The sequence below is a fragment of the Euphorbia lathyris genome, chromosome 9 (assembly GCF_963576675.1).
Source record: "Euphorbia lathyris chromosome 9, ddEupLath1.1, whole genome shotgun sequence".
Classification (NCBI taxonomy): domain Eukaryota; kingdom Viridiplantae; phylum Streptophyta; class Magnoliopsida; order Malpighiales; family Euphorbiaceae; genus Euphorbia; species Euphorbia lathyris.
This window is the reverse complement of record NC_088918.1, coordinates 60277074-60299714: the sequence shown is the minus strand read 5'-3', so window position 1 is coordinate 60299714 and position 22641 is coordinate 60277074. Positions and strand designations below refer to the sequence as shown.

General features: G+C 34.1%; 1 protein-coding gene across 14 annotated transcripts; it reads left to right on the top strand.

Moving 5' to 3' along the window:
* The first annotated feature begins 1447 nt into the window (after positions 1-1447).
* Positions 1448-21698, top strand: LOC136205585 (serine/threonine-protein kinase Nek6-like). Of its 14 annotated transcripts, none has more exons than XR_010676020.1 (8): positions 1449-1649; positions 1788-1930; positions 5124-5197; positions 8397-8448; positions 9468-9826; positions 10533-10598; positions 11684-11783; positions 14630-14885. XR_010676020.1 is itself a non-coding variant. In XM_065996236.1 (5 exons), the coding sequence occupies exons 2-5, from the start codon at positions 1895-1897 to the stop codon at positions 9684-9686; spliced, it is 381 nt and encodes a 126-aa protein (XP_065852308.1). In that variant the 5' UTR covers positions 1449-1649; positions 1788-1894; the 3' UTR covers positions 9687-10599. The 14 variants fall into 14 exon arrangements, 1 of the variants encoding a protein (XP_065852308.1); XR_010676016.1 differs by having other exon boundaries at positions 14357-14885; XR_010676017.1 differs by having other exon boundaries at positions 9468-10020; positions 14357-14885.
* The last annotated feature ends 943 nt before the right edge of the window (positions 21699-22641 follow it).

Below are 22641 nucleotides of genomic sequence, written 5' to 3'. Positions count from 1 at the left end.
TAAAATAAAAATTAAGCGTATATTTCTTATTATTTTCTCTAATATATTATTTATAATCAGTGGCGAATACAAGATTAGTCGGTTGGGGGGCCGATTTTACACGTATGTTCGGAAATTTTTTTTTTTGCTAATTCGAACCTGCTTAATTTTTTTTTATATATGCGTGTTATAATTTGAATGATCAAGAACAATTTTAAGGAGACCTAAGAGGCCAAAAAAATTAGAAATTTGGATTTATGAAGGCCTAACAGGCCAAAAAATTAAAAATTTGGATTTAGAAAGGCCTAACAAGCCAAAAAAATATTAGAAATTTGGATTTATAGAGGCCTAACAAACCAATAAAAATTAGAAATTTGGATTTAAAAATACCTAACAGGCCGAAAAAAATTAGAAATTTTGAATTTTGGACAAGCCAAACACGTAATGGAATATACTTAATTTTTTTTATTAGTTCAATACTAGTTTAAAAAAAATTATAACATTTTTATATTTAAAATTTAAGTAAATAAACACTTTCTAAAATAAATAGAGGTTAGGGGGAATTGAACCTAGGACATTTAAAAAAAAACAAGTGTTTTAACCATCTCATCTACCTTTAAACAATAAAATATTACTACACATAGTGTATATACACTAATATTTGAGGGGACCGAAACTACTCGTGACCATGGTGGTTCCGACGCCCGGAGGGGCCCGGGCACCCCCAGGTCCCCCTGTATACGCCCCTGTTTATAATAGTATGTTATTTTTTTTTGAAGGTAATAATATGTTATTTTTTTATAGTTTGTCCAATTTCTTGGTTCGAGACTCGTAAATATATTTGGATGAATACTCTTCCAATTAAACTTTGCTATGTATCTTCGAATTCGAACTCAAACTCAGAATCAAGTTTCAGCAATTTGAGAGCCTACCTTGTAAGAGTATGTTATTTCTAGTTTTTTTTTTTTTTTGCCTAATACATCACCAGCTCTCTGAACTTATCCAAAATAGTAGATTGGTTTTCTGAACTTTGTAAGTGTCTCACCAGCTTCCTAAACTTGCTTATTCCGTATCACCAGCTCTTTAAACTTGTCCATAAAAGTAGATTAGCTCCATGAACTTTGCAAGTGTTTCACCAACTCCCTAAAGTTGCTTATTCTGTAACAACTAAATACAAAAACTTTAGGTTTAATAAGTTTTTGTATTTAGTTGTTACAGAATAAGCAAATTTAGGAAGTTTGTGAGACACTTTCAAATTTCAGGGAGCTAATTTAGTTCTATGGACAAGTTTAAAGAGCTGATAATACGAAATAAGTAAGGAAGTTAGTGAAACATTTGCAAAGCTTAAAAAAACAATCTACTATTTTGCACAAATTTAAGGCGGGCAATGTATTAGATATTTATTTATTTATTTATTTTTTTAACAATTAGAAGAAACCAAACACGCTTTGTAAATAGAAAAACGGAAATCAAACACTGAAAAAACGCAATCAATACGCCTAAATTAAGTTGAAGAAGAAAGCCCTAGCGGAAAAGAACCTGATCTGATAAACCAACATATTTCTCGTTATTTCTTGGCCTTTGCTCAATGATCCACCCAAACGGCAGATTCAGCAGAGTTCCTCTGTAGAAATGTGATTATGAACCTGTATTAGCTGGGAACACTTCAGGTACCGGATTCGTTTTTTAAGAATTGCCGTCACTCTTTCTTTTGTTACTTGTTTTTTCATGTGTTTTGCTGTCTGTGTTTCCTGCAACAGTGGTGGGGGGAGGTGGTCACATGTTTATCTCTTTCGTCTCTGTTTCAGGTGGTAAGAGTGTTGAATTGGTTTTCTGCCCAAAAGGTACTTTGAAAGGATAAGGATTGCCTCACATATTTAAGGAGCCATATAGCTTCCTCATTTAGCAACGAGGGATGTCTAACAAGGGGTTCCGTTATCATCCGGTTCCAGTAAGCTACTCTTGGTCTTTATTTCTCCTTTTATGAATCTTTATTCTCTGCTTTGATGTTCAATTTCTTCCTGAACGTCAGAAAACGCAACTTAACTAAAAATTACTGTGATAAAAGACCTCAATCGAGTTCTGCATTAAGAATACTTGTGTAAATACCATTTAATCAGTAAATAAGCATCCAAAAGAATAGACAAAAAGACCCAGCTTGCCTAACATTACAAGAATAAGACAAATGTTTAGTTATTTATAGCTTTCTTTCTAAATTGATGTCTAAGTAGTGCCTAATTATTACTTTAGATAAATCACTTTGGTGCTTGTAATTACTTTAGATAAGGATGCAATAAGTACCTGGCTTCCTTTTTTTTTTTTTACTGATGTGAGGCATTTCAGGCACTAATGGGTAACTTAAAGCATCCAGCATTTTAATTTCGAGTTGAAATAACACCATAAGTTAAGCAACACTAAAAGGATTCCAATTTTCAAGATAATAATCTAAGAAGCCTATTATGTTTTGTAAAAATAAACTTTAACTCTAAATATAAACACTTCATCCTATGGGTGGACATGTTTTCAACAAAAGCTAAATAAATGCTTGAATGGTGTCTCCTTTAAAAGCATGTTCTTCCATTTATCTGCTTCCACTTGCACCCTGCATTTTTAATTCAGAAAAACTAGGTGTAATAGATTGAGTTCATCAAACACAAACATAAAATATCTCATTATTAGGATTAGAATTGGAACTTGTTTCAAAAAAAGGATTATAATTGGAACTGATAGTTGAGTTGAAGATGTGAGTCCAATAATCTCTATGTTGTTCAGGATTATCAACCTCAGGAATCCATATATTTTGATCAACTTCCTTGAGACACCATGTTATTGAGGTTGGAAGATTTTCATTGTCAATTCTCAATTCTCAATTCTCTCTTCTTCTTATTCTCTTTCTTCATCATATTTACATATTTTTTAGTTTTTAATCTGGAATTTATACAATTTTTTTTTTTATTAATTCTGACCTTTGTACTTGGATTTAATGTTGATCGATCTTCTGGTTGAAGTCATGATGATTCTTCCGCTGTAGCTCTCGTTTCTAAGTATTTTTGTCAAACTTTCCATCAATTATACTTTATTCATTAAATTTTACCAATATAATTCCTATATTCTTTTCAATATCATTTTATTTGGAATTTAAAATTTTAATCATCAGGTATCATTTATTTGCATATATAATCCAATTATAGAAACAGGCAAAAGACATTTTGAAGTTGCTCATAATTTAATTTGGTGGATTGAGTCTCCGATTTTTTATTTCAACACATTCATTTCATGATCTTTTATTTTGAGTCACATTAATCCCTTAATGAAAGAAAAAGCCAGCTTAGAATAAAAAACTCGGTTAATAGAGCATCATCCATTTCAGCAGCATTCGAAAAATGTAGTATCAACAGTTCGGAAGTAATTTTTTTTCATGTGTAACGTAGCTGCATAGGAACTTTAATAACATTATTTGTATTATTTCTTAACAGAAAATCATTAAATTATTAATTCATTAAATTGCACTTGACAAACATTTACTATATTAATGTATATATATATATATACACCGTATTTGAATTATCTCAAATTGGATTTTAATTCGAGAGATCATGTTTAATACATCTCAATCTTTAATTACAAAATCAATGGCTGATATTTAGTTACCCAATAAATGAATAATGAAATTCTAGAATTTAGCAGTTAAATCTTAATAATTAATTTTATGATTAATGATTGAAATTACAACACGAGCTCTTAAATTAAAACTCAACATGAAAAATAACTTCATACTTGCATTAATAAAGTCGGGTCGGGGGTTCTGATCCATAGGGGGTGCCAACCTAGCTGGGATGTCCTATGATCTTTTCCCTCCTCCTCAATTTCAATAATAATTAAAAAAAAAATATAAGCCCTGTATAAATTGTATCCACTTATATATGAACTATATATTTTCATCCAATTATTGGTTATTTTAATGACATATTATAATTTGTATTCCTTCTTAAATGATAAATGAAAAGTTATGGGAAAATTAATTTTTATTAATATCTTAACAAAGAACCATTAAATTACAAACGACAAATATTACTTTACTTGGGTGTATCTACTTTTAATAGTATATAAGCACGTGATAAATATATTCACGTACAGTACGAACTATGCATTTTCATGCAACGATACGTGATTCTTTAATCTATTAGTTTATATTTCTTTCTTAAGGATGATAAAATGAAAATTTACGAGAAAATAAAAGAAAATCGATAATTATGTATCTTAATAGCATAATATAATATTTTTAAGCTTGAATTTAAAACTTTATTATGCAATTATTTTGAGAGTTCATTTATACAAAACAAGTTCATACTCAATTAATATTATTTTTCTTAACTTTTTTGGGCTGGTATATTAATTTTGTTACAATTTGTAGACAATAATTTTTTTTAATTTTCTTATAATTCAAGTGCAAATTATGTATATACATTATATGGATAGTTTAATTATTTAAGCATGCTGAAATTTTATTAGTATATTTCTATTATTTTTATTCTTCAAAAAAAAAAAAAAAAAGAAAAATCTATTATTGACGTTTTACCTTGCTACCTAATCAAACGGCTTGTGAGAATGTATCATTGATTACATTCTTGCTGTCCCAATGGAGGACATTGCAAATTTGTTTCTTGTGTGAGATCTTTGCAATTTGCATACTTAAATCATATCAAGCGAAAACATTTTCTAGTTGGTGCAGCAAGAGGTGGCAATATTACACATGACACGAAATCGATACGTAATTTTAGTGTTTGAGTTTAGCTTAGTAGAAAACTGGAAACACAAACATTATTGATTGGTCAGAGGATAAATAGTTGTTTAAGCCTTTATTCCATTTAATCATATTCTTCTTATGCTTTGTTTGAAAGAAGAAGTTAAAAGATTTTAGGAAAAGAATGAAGACAGAATGCAAATTTGGATTAAAGAATCTATTACAACTTATATGTTAGCTAGCTAGCTGTTATAACTAACAAACTCTCTAACTATATACTAACCTTACGAGTTATTATGATTAACAATCTCCTGGTTAGTACAATGTTTAGGACATACAAAATATTTCACTTTTTTTCCCCCACTTCTTTACTTGCTAATTGCCTTTATATGAATTGCAGGACATGGCAGGATTGATCAGCAAGATAAATCGTTCTTCAATTGGCAATTTGGCACCCTGTTATTCTCCATCCTTGTAAGTATTGCTGCACTTTTATGTAAGTTACTGTTCTCATGTATTTTTTGAATGTATACATCTTGGATAAAGTTAGCTTGTTCATGCTTTTCCTTAAATGCTGTTGTGGCAGTAGTGCCTAAGCCATGTTTAGAGATGACAAGTTTGGCAACGCTTCTAGAATTAAGTTGTTCTTCTGATAGATACATGATTGATAAGAAAAGCTTTCATTGCTCCAACCATGAATATTGAAACTGATTCAGATTGTCCCGGCTTGAACATATGCTTCTGTTACTACGAGTATTATATATAAACATTACTGATTTATATAGTAAGACATAAAAACCAAATGTGACAACTAGGTGTATTTAATATAATTGTCGAAATTAATGAAGTCGTCAATGGACTTATGAATTGACTCTATTACCACTATATCAGAACTTCTTAGGATCTTGTTAGTTATAAAAAAAGGACATTATTTTTTCAACTGGACTTTTCTTATAACAGTTCATTTAATCATTTTATTCTTAGTTGACATTACATGTATGAATAAAGAACAGAAATGTTTTCTTTTGAGAAGAGAAATGTTTTCATTTACATAAAAAAAAAGAAAAGAAATGTTCGTAGGGATGAATGCTCCCCAGGCTGATAGTTCGTAGGGATGCTACCCAGAATTCCTCTATCAGGGGTAAACTTGACAGGGAGCGTGAGTGATTGGCTGATTGGAATCATAGTTTGACTGGATAAGTTTGGTCAGGGTGGTAACAGATTTATGGAGCAATTCCTCTAGGGCCTGATGAGCATCTTTTTGTTCTTTTCGGAACTGGGATTGATACGATAGAATGGATCCGATCCTCTTCTGATATACCGCCTGAGCATCCTGAAACAGGGTTTGTAACTTCTCTAGAGTAGAACTGAGTGGTAAGCTCTTGAAGCTGTTGTTCTCATGCATCCATGACTGCCTTTGCTCTGTGTTTGGCTGCTCTAATTTTCTTATAGGAACTATTTATCATTCATAGAATGGCCGGAGGAAAGTGTCTCTGATACTGATGTGTTTGCTCAAAACCTATAGCTTCACAATCGGCAAGAAGACAAAAAAGAGTAAAAATCATACTATTTTCCTGCAAATATAATGGAAGATCCCTAGAAACATACGCCCCCCATTGTCAGACCTCAGACCTTGATGTTGGGTGTTGGCGGGGTTTCTGAGGAATACAAATAATCTCCGGGTTTTTTCAGATTTGGAGAGCATCAGGAATAACTAGTGTTTAGTTCACTGATATGCTCCCTTGCTCTCGGAGGTTGCCCTCGAACTGGGGTGTTGGCCTACCAAGCACTTGCCCGCTGCTCTTGCCGTCTGGGGCGGAGTGCTCTTATCCTTACTGTTCTCTCTGCTGGGCTGAAACCGAAAGAGCCACCTTATGCCTTCTTAAGCGGGCAAATTCTGATCAATGCTAATCATAAGATGAAAAGGATTGCACCTCCAGATTAAGGAAAGTGACATAGCTGCTATAGCTATTAGAATGAAGGCATAGCTATGGCTATGGAACAGAAATGGATGCTTAGCAGGGTGCTTAGATCAACCGGCGGATTGAGAGTTTCACATACTTGGTAGATGTGTGCATTTTACCTATACCCATACCTTTTCTATCTATGCTTATGATAGCAATTGCTTTATGCTATTGGTGCTTCTTTCGGTAAAACTGGTTTCACCAGTCCAGATAAAGCACTTCTGGCGTTGGCTTTCAATCATGGCTGCTTGAACTCCCTCTCGCTTTAGCTCGAGCTACTCCCTCCCTCTTGATCTGGAAACCAATCCTATGATAATAGGTCTATATGAACAACTACATATGTAGAGGCTGAATTTTACCCAGTAGCACCTACTAACCCATAAGTGTGAAAAGCACCCGTAATAGTCTAGCGTGTTCAGAAAGAGTTCCATCCGCATCCCCCATTCAGCAGGGCCCTTCCCCATAATCCCATCTATGCCGCACCCAAGCGACGAGACCTCATTGTTGATTGTGAGATTGGGGTTTTCGGCTTTTAGCTGATATGATACCTCCGAAGTTAGCTCTAAGACAAGACAGGATTTAGCACATGCATGGAAGGCCTTAATCCTGCTTGATTGGGAGTACTCCTAAGCTTGTAGTTAAATCCCTTTGATTTAGTGATTGTTGAGTTCGTGGAACACAAACAGAACCTTAAAGTTCTGATAGTGAGAGAGTGAACAAGAAGGAAAGTTAGATTCATTTTATTCTTCTCAATATAGAAGGCTTTCGCACTTCAACATCTAGCTTGCTTGAAGTTTAGATTGCATTGCCTCCGCATATATTATGGGGAATCTGGTTTAGCATCCACATTTAGGAACAAAAGAAAGACTGATGCACAGATCTAGTCACGGGTAGCAGGTTTAAAGAATGAGCAGATCTTGTCAACTGAAGTCCCAGACTCAGTATAAAAAGTCAGTGTTCCCCTTTTCGGTCTTAGTCACAGGCAAGCAACTTCTTGAGTCTCTAACTTCCAAATCCGAATCCCAATGGCCAAAAGACTTACAGGTCGACCACTGCTGCCTACGATGCAGTGTGCAGGGGCCACTGATCCCCAAGGCCGCCCCCCGATGGGATAGCTTTTGTATTCTTACTTATGAATTTCTTTTCTTTCTTTGGCTACGTACGTCTACCACCTATCAAGAAGCTAGTTTTCATCTGTCAGCCTTTACTGCTTTTGAATGATCCGTCTATCTGCGTTCACCCAGCAAAGTCCCTATCGCCCTTGCCTATGGCTCCATTATTTAAAGACTTGCTGCACGATTGAAATCGTACAGGCGCCATATCAGAGCAAAGAAAGCCTTCGATCTTTGCTTGGCTTTGCGAACAAATAAGAAACTGGCTAACTGACATACTCATTTACATTCTTATATTGTGACAGCATTCTTTTGTTGTATAATAGATATATTTAATACCTTTAGTACTTGTATGACTGTCCATATTCTGTTGAATCCATTTTCATTTTTTTTTTCTTTTATTATTTCTTAGCTATTTTTCCTCAAGGATTGATAAGAACACCGAGCCTCAATTTTTGGTAAATCAAAGTGACGCCTTCAGTGCAAAGCATATCTTATTTCAGTCTGTTGACTTGCTTGTGTATCTCAAGGAAATTGGCGGTCTTTATCTATTGATGTTGATGATATATTGCTGATAGTTAATTTTTCATTTTGTAGGAAGACATTGACCAAAGGAATGCTGAGAAAGAGCCCGGAGCACCGGCCTAATGTATGTGTCTCTCTCTTAAATATCTATCTCAAATTTGAGATCCCTTCCTTCACCTCATATTGAAAAGGATGGAAGGGGAATGGTTCGATTAGAAAATATTTAACCCCTTAATACTCTTATTTGGAGTGTTAAAATTTCTTCCTGAATGTCAGAAAACGCAACTCTGATAAAAGATCTGAATCGAGTTTTGCATTAAGAATACTTGTGTACGTACCATTTAATCAGTAAATAAGCATCCAGAAGAATGGACCAAAGACTATGGAAAAAGACCCAAGCCTGCCTAACATTACAAGAATAAGACAAATGTTTAGTTATTTATAGCTTTCTTTCTAAATAGATGTCTAACTAGTGCCTAATTAATATTTAGATAAATTGTTTTTGTGATTGTAATTACTTTAGATAAATTGTTTTTTTTTACTGATTTGAGGCTGCTGAGGCATTTCAGGCACTAATGGGTAACTTGAAGCATTCAGCATTGCAATTTTGAGTTGAAATAACAACATAAGTCAAGCAACACTAAAAGGATTGCAATTTTCAAGATAATAATTTAACAAGACTATTATGTTTTGTTAAAATAAACTTTAACTCTATATATAAACACTTAAGCTTATGGCTGGACATGTTTTCTTGATATGTTGGTTTGGATTTAAATTGGCTACATTAGTGATATATCTGAATTATTGATTCATGTTTGTTTTGTACGTATCACGTTTTCTTGCAAGCCTCTGAATTTAATATAGTTTGAGCTCCAAGGAATTATTTTTCCTATTTGCAGTCTAAAGTCTAATATTGTTTTGCAGTGTTGAAGTTATTCAAGTAAAGTAAGATTAAATAGTAGGAAAGTGACTAAAATTGGGTAAATTTGATCTAAATATAGTGATCGTGATCATTTAACCTGGAGAAACTGGTCTACGTTTGGATATATAAAATTGAGTAAATATATTCTCCGCTTGTTATATAACTTCTTCTATGTTTTTGGATATATACGATTGAGTAAATATATTCTCCGTTTGTTTTAGAATGTTGCAGAGAGTTTGAAGAAGGACATTGTGCCTGGGCTGCACATAAGAAGGAGGCTGCGTGGAGGCTATGGAGGGTGGAGTTGCAGTTGCAGTGAGAAGTCATGTAGGAGGAGGGAGAAAATGGAAGAGATAGAAGCGAAGATGAAAGCTCTTAGGGAAGAACAGAAAAGTTGTCTTGATAGGATTGAGATGGAATACAGGGAACAATTGAACTAATTGAGGAGAGATGCAGGAGCGAAGGAACAGAAATTGGCGGAGCGGAGCAATGGGCAGCAAGGCATTTGCACCTTTCCAAGTTCCTTGAACAGATGATGTGCAGGCCTAGACACGGGGAACCTAATGCATGATGATATAATGTATAACTTGCACAACTTTTGGCTAAAGAGCATATAGGCAAATGCAGCATCAGAAACATTATTAAGCCATTTAAGCAAACCTATGAAATCTGAAATTTCCACACAAAATAAGTGTATTGCTTTGAATACACAGAATAACTGCAAATTTGCATACTCAAGTGTATTGCTTTGATGTTTTTGCTGCTTGTGAGAAGGTATCATTGATTACATTCTTGCTGTCCCAATGGATGACATTGCAAGTTTGTCTCTTGTCTGAGATCTTTGCAGTTTGCATACTTAAATCATATCAAGCTGAAAACATTTTCTAGTTGGTGCAGCTAGAGGTGGCAATATTAGACACACACGAAATCTATACGTAATTTTAGTGTTTGAGTTTAGCTTAGTAGAAAACTGCAAACACAAACATTATTGATTTTTCAGAGGATAAATAGTTGTTTAAGCATTTATTCCATTTAATTGTATTCTTCTTATGCTTTGTTTGAAAGAAGAAGATAAAAGATTTTAGGAAAAGAATGAAGACAGAATGCAAATTTGGATTAAAGAATCTAATACAACTTGTATGTTAGCTAGCTGTTATAACTAACAAACTCTCTAACTCTACTAACATTATAAGTTATGACTAACAATCTCCTGTTTAGTGCAATGTTTAGGGTATACCAAATATATCACTTTCATTACTTGCTAATTGCCTTTATATGAATTGCAGGACATGGCAGGATTGATCAGCAAGATAAATCGTTCTTCAATTGGCACCCTGTTATTCTCCATCCTTGTAAGTATTGCTGCACTTTTATGTAAGTTACTGTTCTCATGTATTTTTTGAATGTATACATCTTGGATAAAACGTTGTTGCCGTGTGACCTGAGGGCGAGCCTTGGCGCAACGGTAAAACGTTGTTGCCGTGTGACCTGAGGTCACGGGTTCGAGTCTTAGGAGCGGCCTCTTGCCAATTAAATTGGCAAGGGAAGGCTTGCCCCCAATACACCCTTGTGGTGGGACCCCTCCCCGGACCCTCGCTCAGCGGGGACGCGTAATGCGACCGGGCCGCCCTTTTTTTTATACATCTTGGATAAAGTTAGCTTGTTCATGCTTTTCCTGAAATGCTGTTGTGGCAGTAGTGCCTAACCCATGTTTAGAGATGACAAGTTTGACATCGATTCTAGAATTAAGTTGTTCTTCTGATGGAAACATGGTTGATAAAAAGAAGCTTTCATTGCTCCAACCATGAATCTTGAAACTAATTCAGATTGTCTCGGCTTTAATATATGCTTCTGTTACTACGAGTATTATATATAAACATTACTGATTTATATAGTAAGACATAAAAACCAAATGTGATAACTAGGCATATTTAATACAGTTGTCGAAATTAATGAAGTCTTCAATGGACTTATGAATTGACTCCATCACCACTATATCAGAACTTCTTAGGATCTTGTTAGTTTTAAAAAAAAGGACATTATTTTTTCAACTGGACTTTTCTTATAACATTTCATTTAATCATTTTATTCTTAGTTGACATTACATGTGTGAATAAAGAACAGAAATGTTTTCTTTTGAGAAGAGAAATGTTTTCATTTACATAAAAAAAAGAAAAGAAATGTTCGTAGGGATGAATTCTCACATTTAGGAAGTAGTTTTTGGAAGTAAGGAGGTTTAAGTGATGAATGCTCCCCAGGCTGATAGTTCGTAGGGATGCTACCCAGAGTTCCTCTATCAGGGGTAAACTTGACTGGGAGCGTGTGAGTGATAGGCTGATTGGAATCATAGTTTGACTGCATAAGTTTGGTCAGGGTGTTAATAGATTTATGGAGCAAGTCCTCTAGGGCCTGATGAGCACCTTTTTGTTCTTTACAGAACTGTGATTGATACGATAGAATGGATTCGATCCTCTTCTGATGTGCCGCCTGAGCATCCTGAAACTGGGCTTGTAACTTCTCTAGAGTAGAACTAAGTGGTAAGCTCTTGAAGCTGTTGTTCTGATGCATCCATGATTGCCTTTGCTCGCTGTTTGGCTGCTCTAGTTTTCTTATAGGAACTATTTACCATTCAGAGAATGGCCGGAGGAAGGTGTCTCTGATACCAATGTGTTACCTCAGATCCTTGTGCGTTGTGTTCTTCCACTAGGACTACATTTTTGACTCAATTCCCTTTTCCTCCAAATACAACGGAATATCCCAAGAAACATACTCCCCCCATTGTCAGACCTCAGACCTTGATGTTGTGATTTAGGCGGGGGTTCCCGAGGAATACAAATAACCTCTGGTTTTTTTCAGATTTGGAGAGCATCTGGAATAACTAGTGTTTAGTTCACTGATATGCTCTCATTGCTCTCAGAGGTCGCCCTCAAACTGGGCTGTTGGCCTGCCAAGCACTTGCCCGCTGCTCTTTCCCACCTGGGGCGGAGCGCTCGTTATCCTTACTGTTCTCTCTGCGGGGCTGAAACCGAAAGAGCCACCTTATGGCTTCTTAAGTGGGCAAATTCTGATCAATGCTTATCATAAGATGAAAAGGATTGCACCTCGAGATTAAGGAAAGGGACTTAGCTACTATAGCTATTAGAGCTAAGGCATATATATGGCTATATATGGAACAGAAATGGATGCTTAGCAAGGTGCTTGGAGCAACCAGCGGATTGAGAGTTTCACATGCTTGGTAGATGTGTGCATTTCACCTATACCCATACCTTTTCTATCTATGCTTATGATAGCGATTGCATTATGCTATTGGTGCTTCTTTCGGTAAAACTGGTTTCACCAGCCCGGATAAAGCACTTCTTGGCTTTCAATCATGGCTGCTTGAACTCCCTCTCGCTTTAGCTCGAGCTACTCCCTCCCTCTTGATCTGGCAACCAGTCCTATGATAATAGTTCTATATGAACAACTACATCCGAGGGAGTTCCCCATTCTATCTATTCTTATGATAGCGATTGCATTATGCTATTGGTGCTTCTTTCGGTAAAACTGGTTTCACCAGTATGGATAAAGCACTTCTGGCTTTGGCTTTCAATCATAGCTGCTTGAACTCCCTCTTGCTTTAGCTCGAGCTACTCCCTCCTTCTCGATCTGGAAACCAATCCTATGATAATAGGTCTATATGAACAACTACATATGTAGAGGCGTGGGCTGCTGACCGAGAGGCACAATTTTACCCAGTAGCACCTACTAACCCATTAGCGGGAAATGCATCCGTAATAGTCTATCGTGTTCAGAAAGAGTTCCATCTGCATCCCGCATTCAGCAGGGCCCTTCCCCATAAGCCCATCTATGCGGCACCCAAGCGACTAGACCTCATCGTTGATTGGGAGATCGGGTTTTCTGCTTTTAGCTGATATGATACCTCCGAAGTTAGCTCTAAGACAAGACCAGATTTAGCACATGCATGGAAGTCCTTAATACTGCCTAATTGGTAGTACTCATAAGCTTGGGTTCCGGTCAAAGATTAAGTAGTTAAATGACTGTCCATATGCTGTTGAATCCATTTTCATTTTCATTTTTTCTTTTGTTTTATTATTTGTTAGCTATTTTTCCTCAAGGATTGATAACAAAACCAAGCCTCAATTTAGGAACAAAAGAAAGACTGACGAGCAGATCAAGTCACGGGTAGCAGGGTTAAAGAATGGGGAACTCCCTCTCTCCTACCCCTCACTTCTAGGGTGACCTTCAGTATCAAAATAGTAGCAACACGGCTGTTCACCTAGTGTAGGCTTGCTCCGCTCAACGTGTAGCTTAACGACTGAACTCATTGACTACACAAGCTAGCTGATCACTTGACAGTGTTATCCTTTGTCAACTGAAGTCCCAGACTCGGTATAAAAAGTCGTATTCCCCTTTTCGGACTTAGTCACAGGCAAACAACTTCTTGAGTCTCTAACTTCTGAATCCGAATCCGAATCCGAATGGCCAAAAGACTTACAGTTCTGCCACTGCTGCCTACGATCCAGTGTGCAGGGTGCTCGCTGATCCCCGAGGCCGCCCCCCGAAGGGATCGCTTTTCTATTCTTCCTTATGAATTTCTTTTTGTTGGCTACGTCTACCACCTATCGAGAAGCCAATTTTCATCTGTCAGCCTTTATCGCTTTTGAATGATCCGTCTATCTGCTTTCACCCAGCAAAGTCCCCTATCACTCTTGCCTATGGCTCCATTTCTTTAAAGACTGGCTGCACGATTGAAATCGTACAGGCGCCATATCAGGCAGAGCAAAGAAAGCCTTCGATCTTTGCTTGACAGTCGAGTAGGAGTAGCTGTTTCCGAACAAAGAAGAAACTGGCTAAGTGACCTACTCATTTACAATCTCATATCGTGACAGCATTCTTTCATTGTATAATAGATATATTGAACACCTTTAATACTTGTATTTCTTGAATGACTGTCCATGTGCTGTTGAATCCATTTTCATTTTCTTTTCTTTTACTATAACAAAACCAAGCCTCAATTTTTGGTAAATCAAAGTGACGCCTTCATTGCAAAACATATCTTATTTCAGTCTGTTGATGATATATTGCTGATGGTTGATTTTTCATTTTTTAGGAAAACATTGATAAAATTTCTTCCTGAATGTCAGAAAACGCAACTCTGATAAAAGATCTGAATCTAGTTTTGCATTAAGAATACTTGTGTACAGACATATCATTTAATCAGTAAATAAGCATCCAGAAGAATGGACCAAAGACGATGGAAAAAGACCCACCCTGCCTAACATTACAAGAATAAGGCATTGCAGATGTCTAACTAGTGCCTTATTATTACTTCAGATAAATTGTTTTTTTTACTGATTTGAGGCATTTTCTTTACTTGCCCCAGCCCCAGCTCCAGCACCAGCCCCAGCTCCTGCTCCTTCATCCTGCAATTAGGTCATTTTCATTAAAGAAAAAAAGAACAAAGAAAAAAAAGAAAAATTATATGTAACAGATTGTATACCTCGTTAGGTTTTGGGGTGGAACTCAAATACGAAAGTAAGATGCGAGTCCATTCATCACTTTTCTGTTCAGCATTATCAACATAAGCCATATAGTCTGGAATATCTTCGAAATCAAACTCCACTTCTTTCTTTTTCTCATTCTCATTTGAAGAAGAAGCAGGTTTTATGTCTGCCCCTGGATCCATTTTACTGCAAAAGAAAAAAGAAAGGGTAAAGTAGCTAGGGTTTCCAGCAAAGTTTAATATATATAGGGATAAGGTATCAAAATATGCCTAAGGTTTTTGGGAAAGTACCAATTTAGGCTCAACGTTCAAAATAGCACCAATATAGACTTAACGTTTACAACATAATATCAATTTAGGCTTAACGTTTACAATATAGTATCAATTTAGGCCTTACGTACAAAATAACACCAATATAGGTTTAACGTTTACAAAATAATATGAATTTAAGCTTAATGTTTACAAAATATATCCAATTTAAGCTAAACGTCACAATTAATCATATTATATTATATTCTTTCCTTATTAACTTGATATGTTATCTTTTTATTTAGTTCTATATTCTTGTTTATTATAATACAATTAATTAATATTCTGACCTATTAAGACCTTATATTTGTTTTTCATCAAAGTTAATTTGGACAAACTTGGAACTGTGATTAAAAAAGAAAGACGGTAGAAATATTGTTCAATAACGAACAACAGGGATGAAGTGATTTTGAGATTGAAATTGCCATGATCTTGTTGCGAAAAAATTAAGGACTAATTTTGTGTGAATTGACAAATATATTAGAACCAAAACTGACTTTTAATTGAAGGAGTAGAGGCGGGATGAAAAACAAATAAGGTCTTAATGGACAAGAATACTAATTAATTGTATTATAATAAATAAGAATATAGAACGCAATAAAATGATAACATATCAAGTTAATAGGGAAAGAATATAATATAATATAATTAATTATGATATTTAGTTTAAATTGGATATATTTTGTAAACGTTAAGGTTAAATTCGTATTATTTTGTAAACGTTAAGCCTATATTAGTGCTATTTTATACGTAAGGTCTAAATTGATGCTATGTTGTAAACGTTAAGCCTAAATTAATATTATGTTGTAAACGTTAAACCTATATTGGTGCTATTTTGAATGTTGAGCCTAAATTGGTACTTCCCCAAAAACCTTAGGCCTATTTTGGTACCTTATCCTATATATATAAGCAACAAAGGGTAAATTACATTCATGGCTATTGAATTTTATTCATTCTTAAAGTATTAACTATAAAACTTCAAAACATAATATAAAAGCTACTCAAGTTTACACTTTCTCACATTATGACCACTAAATTTTCAATCAATATCTTAAAATGATTGTTGATGACTTCAAAATAAAAAATTTCAAAAATTAATGATATTATAAACAACTTTAGTTCTTCAAGATTTTTGTTTTGAGGTTATTTAGGTATTGTTCCGTTAGGAGAGAGAAAATGATTTTTTAGAGAGAACTTTAAAAATTGTGATTTTGAAAAATAAAAAATGTGGTTTTATGGTAAATGTTAGTTCTAAAGAATTTTAATTCTTGTATATTTTCATTTTGAGGTAGTTAACGATCATTTTGAGGCGTTAGTTAAAATTTAGTAATCATACCGTTAAAAAATATAAAAGTAAGTGATTTTTATGTTACATTTTAAAATTTAATAGTCATACCATGAAAATAACTAAAGTTTAATAGCGACGTGTGTAATTTAACCAAGCAAAAAAGTTACCTCTTGAAAATTTAATGTTTTAGCCAATTGAGATAGAGCAGCTTCCCAGGGCAATGAAGGAATTGAAATACGATTTTTAGGATTATTTTATGTTTATTATTATTATTTTTATCTAATTTAAATCAATTTAAAGGTTTTTATGTTTTTTTTTTTGTAAAGTGAGAATTAATAGAAAACACAAACAGAAAAACAAAACAAAGAAAGCAACATAAATGGCTACTCTAAGTAGTAATAATTCTAGACGAGGAAACTCCTATATAATCCTCCTAAAGGAGATCGTAATACCAAATCGTTACTTCTACAATGGAGTTGTGAGCTAACGAAGCCATGAAGTCTGTACATCCGTTTCTCTTCCTGTGAACGTGGTTAATACTGATTTTTTCAAATTGTATCCCTATATATATCCCTTGGATAATTGCATGAGACGGGTGATGTGTAGGGCTACATGAAAGTCTTGTTTGATAATACTATTTATCACTTAAATTAAAATGTTAAGTACTTATTTAATTTAAGTGTATTTGATAAGAGTTATTTCTCTACCACTTAAATTAGTTAATTAAGTTAAAACTTACTTATTTTCATAAGTTAAAATATTTAACTTAACCTTTTAAGTTAAATATTATAACTAATATTTTTATATTCAATACTTATTTTTAATATTTATCAAACAATTATATCATTAATACTTTCAGCACTTATAATATTTATCACTTAAAATTCAGTATTTATTTTTTCAGCACATAATTTTCAGTTTTATCAAACAATACTTAATTCACACAATTCACCACCTCTAAGCAGTCCGACTCCATAATAATATCATTGTATTTCCTCTCAATAGCAATCTTAAGGCTTGAGTGCATTCCCTAAAGTTCTGCTTCAAATGATGATCCTAGAACCACTCAACCAATTGCTATTGGCATATCTAATTAGACCTTCTGATGTAATAGTCCTAATAATCTACTGCCTTGACCCATCTACAGGGGCGGAGCCAGCCCAATGCCCGAGGGGACCCGAGCCTCCCCGGCCATCGGCTCCACCCTTAAGTATCCGTAGTTTCACCTCTTGTAGCCTCCCTAATATTAGTCTATATAGATTCTATGTAGTAATGTTTCATTGTTTAAAGGTAGATGAGATAGTGAAAGATACTTGCTTGTTTTTGAAAGGTCGTAGGTTCAATTCCTTATAACCTCAATTTATTTTAGAAAGTATTTATTTATTTGAATTTTATTTTTCAATAATTATAAAACTATGTTACCATTATTAATTAATTAATTTATTTTCATAACACTTTTGAACTCATTTTTATTATGTCTTTTCCATTAAAAAATTAATTTCTTATTTTTGAGACTCAAACACCTTAATTTCTAAATTAAAATTTAAAATTTTCAAACTAAAAATATAAAAATATAAAAATGTTATAATTTTTTAGAAACTAGCATTGAACTAATAAAAAAAATTAAATATATTTAATCTTTTTACGTTGAACACTTTTAATATTTTAGAGAAAACACAAAAATGATGATGTTTTAACGCGTTGAAGGCTAAATTTTTTTTGCCGAGTCCTAACGAGCTGGAAAAATTACCCCTAACTGCACGCTTAAAATTAGCGCCCCTAACTCCAATTTCCTGGCTCTGCCACTGCCCATCTACATTAAGCTTTACAGTGCCCAGCTGATGAAGAATTCCTCATGTCCTCTATTACTATTTATTTTCTCTAAGCTATCCGAGTAATTATGATTCACATCAGTAATCAGCTTGATATAGTCTTATTTTGCTCTTGAAATCTCCCTTCCTCCATTAAAAATTTCTAAATTTCTCCACTTCCGTAAGTTTGAACCTGTAATAACAAAGAGTTCTGGCAAATTAGTTATTCGAAACTCAGACTCTTGTCCGCCCAAACATAAACGCAAGCATTCTGCTACCGGGATGGAGAATAAATTAACCCAGTTGCTTCTAGGCAGTAGCTCCTTCCATGTCACAACACTGACCTTGTAATCCCGAAGCACATGCTCGATCATTTCCTCCTCCAATTTACAACACTAGCAGGTTGAGATCGTGGAGATATAACATCTCAATCTCTCACAATTGGTAAGAATGTGCCCGTGCAGATAGAGCCATAAGAACGTCCGTGGGAACAGTAATGGCGACATTTCTTCACCTAAAACTAAAACTAAGAAGAAGAGATAGGAGTTGCCAGTGACCTAAGTTCAATTACTATTTTGTCTATAAATTTATCCGAAATATTTCTGTTTTCAAGATAGTTACATATTCTGTCAATAAATTTATTCGAAATTACTGACAAAAAATTACAAAACGTCAGAAAAACCATTAAAATGAAATTGCACCATGCAAAAAAAAAAAAAGAAGAAAGAATATAGATGAGCCTATCCAATAGTTGTTTTTTTTATCACTAACATTAAATGATGAACCAAATAAAAACAAATCATGAATTAATTATACATATAACAATGAAATACTATGGAGTAGAACCCAATGGTAATATATCTCAAAAGAATAACCAGAAATAAGAAAATTAAATCCACCCTGGTCTAAAACAAGGAACGAAGCCATAATATTAGGCGCACGCACAAAACAAGAAGTTGAAATATATGATGAGAAAGAGTATTCTCAAGGGGTAGATCATGGGGAAGGTGGGGGAGAAAAGAAAGGGAAAGAAGGAATTGTAGTCGGGATCGTGGGGAGAGATGGCATGTTTGGCATCAGAAACGGAGGGAGACTGAACTTTGGGGGAGTAGGCATGCTTGCAAGAGGAGGTAGAGTAGTCGGCTTACGCAGAGATGGTAATGTTGGCAATCGGTAACTTTCCTTTTATGGACATATTGACACAGAAGTCGGAAGCAAGTCAGAAGACAAAAGTCATTGTGACCCAACAGATAGATTCAAATTCAAATGGATAATTGCTGAAAGCTTCTACTATAAAAACCAAGCTCAAACTCATTTCACGATAGCACATTCACACAAGGAATAGATAAAAACTTAAGTGAGATCCATAACAAAATTGGTGTACACATTCATTCTTCATATTTGTGTAAACTCAATAGAGAGAGAATAGTTCAAACTGATTTCCATATCAGACTTCAATTTTATATTGTAAATCAGAAGCTCTATTTATTATCTTTAGTTATAAGCGAATAACTAGAAAGGATAGATAGTTGAGTGTTGTTTGTAAACGACGGTACTTTACAGAAGCTTTGTCTATTGTAAAATGTTTGTGTTCTACCGGTAAAGAGTTCATTAATGGATTAAAACTCAGAATAAGGTATTCTAAGGACTGGACGTAGGCAGAAGGCCGAACTAGTATAAACCGACTGTGTAACTCATTTCCTAATTGAGCCTTTATTTACTTCTGATATTGCATGCTCTATTTATTTATCTCATACAAAAGCTTCTCTTGTATGAGATAAACATTTCTCCCATTGTATGAGATAAACATCTCTCCCATGGTAAAGGAGGACAACCTTGAGGGCTACTTCCAAGGAATGACATAAACATGCTGTTCATCCTTCTTCCTTTCTTCCTTTTCTTTTTGTTTCTTCTGGTTTGCCTGTTCAATATTAAAAGTTATTTATAGATTTTAAAATAGCCAAAAACCATTACTAGTCCCTCATCTTTTTTATTCATTACAAGTCTTTTTTTTTATAGATTTTTCAATATTGAAAGATTGGTTGCACCCGTACTGTTAACCAGGGGTAGAGCCAACACAGGGCTCGAGGGGCCGGAGCGTCCCAGCCACCATCTCCACCCTTGAGTAGTATTGATTTGGCCCCGTATAGCCCCTCCTTAATATTAGTTTATGTAAACTTGATATAATATTGATTCAATAATTTAGAGTAGATGGAATGGTTTGAGACACTAGTTTTAATTTAAAAGGTCATGGGTTCAAGCAATATTTAGAACTATGTTGCCATTATTAAATTAAATTTTAATTGATGATTTTTTTAAAAAAATAAGACAAGTTAATATAATCGTGTGTATATTAAATATAATCTAATTTAATCTAATCACCCAATTAATTTAACATTAATAACAGTGAATTTAATTAATGCTAAAAAATAAATTAAACTAAAATGCATTAAAAAAAAGAGAAATCTATCTATATACTTAAAGCAGCTTACATCTTGCTCATGTGGCATTCTCTCCATTTTTTATAATTATTATATTTATTTTTATGATTTATAATATTTATTCACGCTTAAAACCATTTCTCTCTCTGATGTGTATCTACGGAAAACGTAACTGCTCAACCGCTAGCTCGTTTCCATCTCCATCCACTTCTTCCCTTTCTCTAATAAAATTACTCACTCTTTCACGTTCTAAAACCGCTCCCAATTGTTCCATCTTTTAGGATTTCTTCTTAATCTTAACACCATTGCCTCTCTCAAATAATATGATTTTACTTTTCCCTGAGTTTGATACCTGTTGCGGTGATTTTTACTGTCTCTGCATTTCATTGCACCCCTCTCATGAATTTCGGTGATTTTCTCTCTCTCAATACGGTATGAGTTCTCCTTTTCGGTAGTCTCATTATGATTTTGTTGAGTTAAGATTATAATTGCTTTTTTCTTTGTTACAGGAGATCATATTCTCCAATCATTTTCCTTTCCCCTCAAATGCTTTTCCACTTCGATGGAGTTGTTGAACTGAAACAATCGGAGAAAAACGATGATCTCTTGTTTAAATAATGTTGATTCATTAGAGCGACGTTTCTTGTTCTGTTTTAAGTACTTCTTTCTCTTTTTTTTTTGTCTAATTTGGCTTTACTTGAGCATTACAATTTTCTTTATATTCCCTAACCATAAAAATAGCTCCCTTCCTAATCTTAAACTCCCTGCTTAGTCATTACTAACTCATCTGCACTTTCTTTGACAGCCAAGAACTACCAACCGGTTTCTCTCCCATTTGTTCATCTCCAACATCTTCACTGCAACTTCTCGTTGTGTTTTCTCATCTTTTACGGTGACACGTCATAGATTTACCTCTTATGTGGTGGATCATTGATGAATTGCTCTAACTCTCTGCCAAACAGTTAATAGATCTATACATTTTAATGTTACTTATGTGTGTATAAGTCTAGTCTTTTTTAAATGCTAATTTTCATTCATGTTGTTTTATTAGATCTTGCATTTTAGCGCCATGTATTTGAGACCTCTTCCATGTTCTCATATGGGTACATATCTTTTGGGTTTTTTAGTCTCTTCATTTTTAATCTTTTGTTGTCATTATAATTGTTACTGTTGTGATCCTTTGGTTATAGAGGATTTGAAGATTGAGCCCTCTTTATATTGTTGTTATTCATATATTAGACTATAGATTTCCCTGATGTGCTTATTCAATCCTGATTTTCTAAATGCCTATTTAGATTTGTTTATAGAATGTTTTATGTACTAAGAGCTAATAAGGTGATGATCATCAATGAGTCAAGCTATATGGCCCTTTAATGACGTTTTCTTTATCAACTGTTATTTGATAGGTTGTGCAAGTACTTTTTTTATCTCAATTTTCAATTTTCTCTATGTTATAGGTGACCTTCACTATCAATTGCTTTTTCCTCTTAAGTTCTATTTTCAATCTTCTTCTTTTCTTGGATGGTATTAGTTGTTGGTTTTCTATTTCGTGTGGTGTGGTTATCAATATATCTTTTTTCTCCATAGTTTACATGCAATAATAAATTAGTTGCTTTAAATGATGAGTATAGCTTACTGTAGTTCAAGGTTGCCCAAATTCTTGAACATGTGTATGTTATTAACAATAAACATATGGTAAAATGAATAATGAAGTAGTATTCAACTCCTTGATCTGTCTCCAATAATCAGTTAAAGTCAATGAGCATTATATATCCATTATAGAAATAAACTAATTTATGAGATACAATTAGTAAGAAACAACAAATAGAAAATAACATTGCACTTGAGAGATTAGATATAAGATGGGTGTGAAAAGACAAAATAACATGACAGATGAGAAAAAGTTAGTATAAACCTGAAGAAAAGAAAATCTTATAACAGAAAATATTTCAAATAAAAAGAGCATTTTGTGGGTAAGTAAGCAGCTTGTAGCAACTTACAATCTAGCAAACTTCTAATTGCACATGGCAATTGTAGGTGCCG

Coding starts and splice junctions, on each gene's coding strand:
- LOC136205585 (XM_065996236.1), top strand. CDS start 1,895: ATGTCTAACAAGGGGTTCCGTTATCATCCGGTTCCA. Junction 5,198..8,396: donor CCCTGTTATTCTCCATCCTT/GTAAGTATTGCT, acceptor TTCATTTTGTAG/GAAGACATTGACCAAAGGAA. Junction 8,449..9,467: donor GCCCGGAGCACCGGCCTAAT/GTATGTGTCTCT, acceptor CGTTTGTTTTAG/AATGTTGCAGAGAGTTTGAA.